Source organism: Mus pahari, chromosome 5 (assembly GCF_900095145.1).
Source record: "Mus pahari chromosome 5, PAHARI_EIJ_v1.1, whole genome shotgun sequence".
Classification (NCBI taxonomy): Eukaryota; Metazoa; Chordata; class Mammalia; order Rodentia; family Muridae; genus Mus; species Mus pahari.
The window spans coordinates 15,169,921-15,176,727 of NC_034594.1; the positions used below are offsets into that span (position 1 = coordinate 15,169,921).

At 46.9% G+C, this 6,807-nt stretch overlaps 1 protein-coding gene across 1 annotated transcript in view; it reads left to right on the top strand.

The window, feature by feature from the left end:
• Window positions 1-6,807, top strand: part of Ptpn18 (protein tyrosine phosphatase non-receptor type 18) — a 29,869-nt gene that overhangs the window by 5,516 nt on the left and 17,546 nt on the right. The window contains exons 6-12 of the mRNA XM_021197592.1: window positions 3,277-3,345; window positions 4,297-4,359; window positions 4,661-4,803; window positions 5,944-6,010; window positions 6,092-6,169; window positions 6,263-6,352; window positions 6,555-6,717. Coding sequence (XP_021053251.1) covers window positions 3,277-3,345; window positions 4,297-4,359; window positions 4,661-4,803; window positions 5,944-6,010; window positions 6,092-6,169; window positions 6,263-6,352; window positions 6,555-6,717 — 673 coding nt within the window. The remainder of the gene's footprint in view (window positions 1-3,276; window positions 3,346-4,296; window positions 4,360-4,660; window positions 4,804-5,943; window positions 6,011-6,091; window positions 6,170-6,262; window positions 6,353-6,554; window positions 6,718-6,807) is intronic.

The following is a 6,807-nucleotide window of genomic DNA, read 5'->3' on the forward strand; positions in this document are numbered from 1 at the left end:
TGTTCTTAGTGGCTTAGTTCTGTCATATCTCTCTCTCTCTCTCTCTCTCTCTCTCTCTCTCTCTCTCTCTCTCTCTCTCTCTCTCTTATTATAGCCATTGTTAGAAATATGAGGGTCTTGTAAACCTTGTGGTAAAATATATGTAAACATAAAAATCGCCATGTAAGGGACTGAAAGATGTCTGGAGGTTAAGAGCACTTGTTACTCTGAAGAGAACCTGAACTCCTAGGCCGTAGCTACATCAAGTAGCTTACAATTGCCTGTAACTCCAGCCCCGAAGGGACTGATGCCCTCTTCTGGCCTCCTTGCCTGTAACTCCAGCCCCAAAGGGACTGATGCCCTCTTCTGGCCTCCTTGGGCCCCAAACACATTTAACTTTCATTCAAACACACACACACACACACACACACACACACACACACACACACACACACACAGCATCATAAACTCCTCCTCTTCCCCTGGTCCTGGCCACCTGTCTTCTGTCCCCATTGTTGCCTGTCCTAGCTGCACCGTGTAAATGGGATTATAAAATATGTGTCCTTCTGTTTCTGGTTCCTTTCCCGTGATGGTTTTAAGGTCTGTCCACGTTGTCATGTGCACCAGAATGTCACTCATTGAAAGACTGAATATACCATAGCTTTGTGTCATGTCTCCTGTACCCATTCATCTGTTGATAGACAGTCGGGCTGCTCTCCCTTGTAGACCACTGTTGGCACACACTGATAAACAGTTATGTTCGCTTCTGTCTTTTGTTTTCATTTGTGTGAGTCAGTGCATGTCCGTGTGTGGTTATGGATGTGTTTCTGTCTCATGCATCTCATTATGTCATCTTGGCTGGCCTGGAACTCACAGAGATCTGCCTGTTCCTGCCCACCCACCCTGCTTCTGCTATATTGCTAGGTTTAAAGACTTGTGACACTCTGCTGGCTCTTTGGTTCCTTTGGGGGTCCTCCCTGAACTCGGCCCTTGAATTTTCTCAGCTTGGCTAGAAGCTGGCAAGCCCCAGAGATCTCCCTGTCTCTGCCCACCACTGAGCTGGGGCTGCCGGCATACAAAGGTGCCTGGCTTGTTATATGGGTGCTGGGATCTGTGCTCCAGTATTCGTGGTTGTGCGACACTCTTAATTGCCGAGCTATCTCCCTAGAACTGTCAATTTTGTCAATTATTTGAATATAAATCTGCAGCAGAATTGTTTAAATTGTTTTCCACAGTGGCTAGACCGCTTAGTCTTCTATTGGCTAGGGGTTTTAGTGTCTCCGTATGTTCAGCCACACTTGCTATTTTGTGTGCATTCATGTGTGTGTGTGTGGTGTGATGTGTGCTGTGCACATACTTAGAGGTCAAAGGAGGATATCAGCTGTCCTGTGCTATCCACTCTCTGCTTTTTTCCCCTTGACTCGGTGCTTCTCTTAGCCTGGAGCTAGGCTCCCAACCATGCCCTAGAGATCCTCCGTTCTTTGCCCCTGCGATGTTGGGGTTACAGGGGTATACCAGTCATCTCATTCGTGTTCAGCATCTGTTCTTACCCATGAGCCATCTCTCCAGGTCAACAGTTATTTGCTTCCCACTCATGGGGATGGAGAGATGGCTCAGTGGTTAAAAGCGTATTCTGCTGTTGCAAAGGACCCACATTTGGTTCCTAGCACCAACATCAAGTGGCTTACAAGGACTTGGAACTCCAGTTCCAGGGCACCTGACAACCCTGGCCTGTGCATTCACAGGCATGTAACGTCCAATTAAAAATGATAAAAATAAGTCCTTGTTTGTTTGTTTGTAGATAGGGTGTTTCTGTGTAGTCCTGGCTGCCCTGGAACTTACTCTGTAGACCAGGCTAGCCTCAAACTCAGAGCTCTGCCTACCTCCACCTGGCAAAAAATTCTTAAAAAAAGAAAAAACAAAACCACTCATTTTTGTTTTGTTTTTCACGTGTTTATTTGTCTGTTTGTGTGTTTTCTCTGGACAGACACATATTCAGGTTCCATTTTAAAATTGGGTTATTGTCTTTAGTACTGAGTGGAAAGAGTTCTGGATAAAAGTACTTAGCTGGGCAGTGGTGGTGCATGCCTTTGATCCCAGCACTAGAAAGGCAAGAGAGTTCGAGGCCAGCCTGGTCTATAGGTCAAGATCCAGGACAGCCAAGGCTACACTGAGAAACCCATCTCAAAAAAAACAGAAAAAAAAAGANAGAAAGAAAGGAAAGAAAGAAAGGAAGGAAGGAAGGAAGGAAGGAAGGAAGAAAGAAAGAGAGGAGGAGGAAGAAAAAAAGGAAAGGAAGAACTGCCCAGCATGGTAGTGCATGCCTTTGATGGGCAGAGGCAGGTGGATCTCTGTGAGTTTTATACTAGCCTGGTCTACACAGCAAGTTCCGGGACAGCCAGGACTAAAATTTACAACTTTGAAATTTTATTTAATTTTTTTTTATACTTCTTGATGTTGTAGGCTTGTTTTCATTTATGACACACCAAATAACTTATACTGAATAATGATACAAAATTGATAGTCCTCTGTTCTAGCGACCTTACTGAGTTTATTGGCCTGGTGGCATGTGTGGTATGCATTCTTTAGTAGCTTCCCCATAAAAATGAGTCATGTCATATATAGATCAAAGCTTTGTTTCTTCCTTTTCCAGCCTGCATGTTGCCCCCCTCCTCCACCCATCACTTCCTCTTCTCCTTTCCTCCCCCTTTGCTTATGGATCTTTTCTATTCTCTGATTATCCCCATGGTAACCAGCCACATTTTGCTACATCTTTGTCAAGGACAGAGGATGCTAGGTTTTCAGGGTTACATAGTCCACTGTTAGTCCACGATTCTGTTAGATTGTGTTGACTCTGGTTAAAAAGTGTTTTACTTCTCTAGGAAGGCAGTGGAGACTCTTCTATGTATTTTATCATACGGCGCTTTCTCTTTCCGTGGCTTCTGTTTGCATAGCTCTCTCTTCCCTGCAAATTCTTTGTCACGCTCTCTAAGCCGTGATCTGTGCTTCTGCGGCATGGTGGAATCACTGGGTTTCTTAGTTCCTACAGCTTAGTGACAGGGCACCACGTGTCTATGATACGTAGTGGTCCATGCGATTAGTTACAGCGCCAGGCCAGGCCGTAGGGGGACATCCTGAACTGTCTTCCCCCAGCATGATCGGCGGCAAGCTTCTGTGCTGTGTTTATGTTCTACTCTGCGGCTGGCCTCACTACAGCTGCAGCTCCTGGCCCTTCCCCAAGTGGCTCTGAAGGTGACTTCCCCATTCACTCCTTGCCTTCCTCACCTTGCTTTGCAGAGGAAGTGTGAACGCTACTGGGCCCGGGAACAGGAGCCTCTACAGGCTGGGCCTTTCTGCATCACCCTGGTAAGCTGGAGCAGAGGTGGGAACAAAGGTGGCTTCTGTAGGCCTTGGGTAGTGTGAGAGATCTCAAGGAAGACATACGGAGTGAGGAACCTTGGGCTAGGCTTGGAAAGATGAACCATTTTCTCATAGCTCACACTGTGAAAAACTCAGAATGCATGTAGGGTAAGTGCTCTTCCCTGGCCCTAGCAGTGTTGACTATGATTACAGTTACTGCTGTGACCAAAATGTACCTGTTCAGGTTTCTGCAATTCCTGTTTTACAGTGTCCTTTACTGGAGGAAGTCCCTCCACATACAGGTACTTAGCCATTAACAAATGCAAGGAGACCATTGTTACAGAACAATAGGGCTCTCCTATGCTCACAGTAAAAGGATTAATTGTTTTGTATACTCATTCCTCTTTCCCTGTTCTGACAAAAGTTTCCTTGAATGCTCTGGGAGAAGTTTGAGCCAAAAGAAAATTTAAAAATATCATCAGTATAGAAATTTATTTGAATTTAAAATATATGGCAACATTTACAGTAGCATAATACCTAAAGGACATATCCTCATTGGCTGTGAAACCATTTAAAAAAATTCTTTTGAGGTTAAAAAACAACAACAACACATGTAATAAGAATGAAAAAGGAAGCAAAAATATAATAAAACATAAATATAAAAACATAAATATAAAATTTAAATAAAATATAAATCTCCCGAGGACTGGGAATCAGACCCACTAAGTAGGCTGGTCCAGCAGAGTCTGACCTGTAGGATGTGCCCAGGTCTCCAGTCTCAACCACTGGCTAAGCCAGGAATCTCAGGAATGCAAGAGGCCATCTGCGTTCTACAGCAAGGCTTGTCTCCAAAGCAAAACCAAACCCCAAACCTTTGCTTTCTAGAAATGTGAAGTGTTTTGTTAAGATCTCTATTTCTCTTCTGTTTTCTCTGTCCCCTTCTCACATGGTGCTCAGACAAAGGAGACAGCACTGAATGCAGACATCACTCTCAGGACCCTCCAGGTTACATTCCAGAAGGTACCGAAACATTAAAAGGTGAAGGGACTCTTGCATGGGACGAGCTGTCTCTTCTCCTGTAAATGGACACACATGATTCCAGTCCGTTCCTGTCACCCTCAGTTAGTACACAGTGGACTTGCTTGTCCCTATGGTGCTGAGGGTGGAGCCCACAGCCCTGTGCATGCTATGCAAATCCTCTTAGATTTCTTCCTTATCTGGTGGATTTAAATGGATATGCTTAGAACTGTAGTAGATGATCAATAAACAAGGTTTTTTTTTTCTTCTTTTTCTTTTTTTCCACTCTCTGTTCCTGTCTCAGGAATCCCGCTCTGTGCACCAGCTACAGTATATGTCCTGGCCAGACCACGGGGTTCCCAGCAGTTCCGATCACATTCTCACCATGGTGGAGGAGGCCCGCTGCCTCCAAGGACTTGGACCTGGACCCCTCTGTGTCCACTGCAGGTTTAGGAAATTAGCTTTATGAGGATCTGGTGAGGCAGAAGGGAAAGGATGAGACAGAAAGGGAAGGGAGAACAGATGTGGCTGGAAGCCAGCTTTCTTTCTTTCTTTCTTTCTTTCTTTCTTTCTTTCTTTCTTTCTTTCTTTCTCTCTCTCTCTCTCTCTCTCTTTTTATTTATTTATTATATGTAAGTACACTGTAGCTGTCTTCAGACACTTTCTCTTCTCTCTTTTCCGGGCTCGCTCTAGCCTCCCCCCCCCACTTGCTCTGTCCCCAAGCATATGTAAGTACACTGTAGCTGTCTTCGGACACCCCAGAAGAGGGCATCAGATCTCATTATGGGTGGTTGGGAGCCATCATGTGGTTGTGGGATTTGAACTCAGGACCTTCGGAAGAGCAGTCAGTTAACCGCCGAGCCGTCTCTCCACCCCCAGCCTTCCCTTCCCAGTGGTATCTCTTGGGAAACTTCTGGCCATATGTTCATGATACAATGAGCTGGAATCGTTAGCTGGGATAGACTGCCTGCTGGAGAGTAAGCACAGAGCTGGTTGTTCACAATTCTAAGTGAATAAGAAAGGTTTCCCTGTGCCTCAGCGGGCAAAGTCCTTACTGTACGCATTCTTGAGTTCTGCTCTTCATTACCCAGTCAAACCCAGGGCAGGTGGCTTGCTCCCTGTAACCCCAGTGCTGGGTGATGGGGAGAGACAAGCGAACCCATTGAGGGGTTGCTAGTCAGGCAAGCAAATTTGTAAGAGATCCTGTCTTAAATTTAATATTGACCTTCGATCTCCACACTCTCTGTCAACACACACACACACACACACACACACACACACACACACACACACCACACAATGGGTGAACACTAACATACACAAAAACCAAAAGGTTTTATTTAAAGTTATACTCTAGGGACCCTGCAGTTTAAGAGGTACCGATCTCTTCGGTTCAGCTCAGAAGGGGTTGTGGTGTCTGTACGGTTGCTTAGGCAGTCCTGACATCCCAGCACTTAGGAAGCTGAAGTCGGAGCTAGCCTGGGCCACACAGCACAAGACCTGTGGGAAAAGGAGGAGGAACAGAATGGGGAAAAGGAGGATTGTGGGTAGGCTATGATGGTGTCTATCCTGATTCTTGATTGTCAGTGCGGGCTGCGGACGGACAGGTGTCCTGTGCGCTGTTGATTACGTGAGGCAGTTGCTGCTGACCCAGGTATGACGTCCTCGTCTCTGTGTGCAGTATGTCCCATGCCTGCCTACCAGGGCCTGGTCACACTTCCCCTCTCTATCCCAGACAATCCCTCCCAACTTCAGCGTCTTCCAAGTGGTCCTGGAGATGCGGAAACAGCGGCCTGCGGCAGTGCAGACAGAGGTATGTGCTTGCCCCGTCTTCCCGTTCCTAAGGATGAGCGAGGCTTCCCTATCTTCCCCATCTCCCCTTCTCAATGACCACTCACCCCAACAGGAGCAGTACAGGTTCCTGTACCACACAGTGGCTCAGCTATTCTCCCGCACTCTCCAGAACACCAGCCCCCACTACCAGAACCTCAAGGAGGTACAGAGCCCCCCAATTCTACCCTTTCTGCCAGCCATCAACACCTATACCCCTCTTGGGAACGGCAACTGAGTCACTGTGAAAGGCCCTTTTGCCTCTTCAGAACCTCTTCCTCAGGCTGTCCCCTAAGCTCATCTAGGCACCCACAGAGACCTGCATCAGGGCCACGGCCTCATGACCCTCCCTGCCTGCTTCCCTGCAGAACTGTGCTCCAATCTGCAAGGAAGCCTTCTCCCATAGGACCTCCTCAGCCCTGCCTGCCACATCCCGGCCACCAGGAGGGGTTCTCAGGTACTGGGCTCACTCTGTCCCTGGAACATCAACCTCTACAGTCTGGGTTAGCTTTTCCCTTGGTCTTCCAGAAGGTAATTAATTAGGCAAATACATTTTTTAGTCCCCCCTCCCCCCGTGTGTGTGTGTGTGTGTGTGTGTGTGTGAGAGAGAGAGAGAGAGAG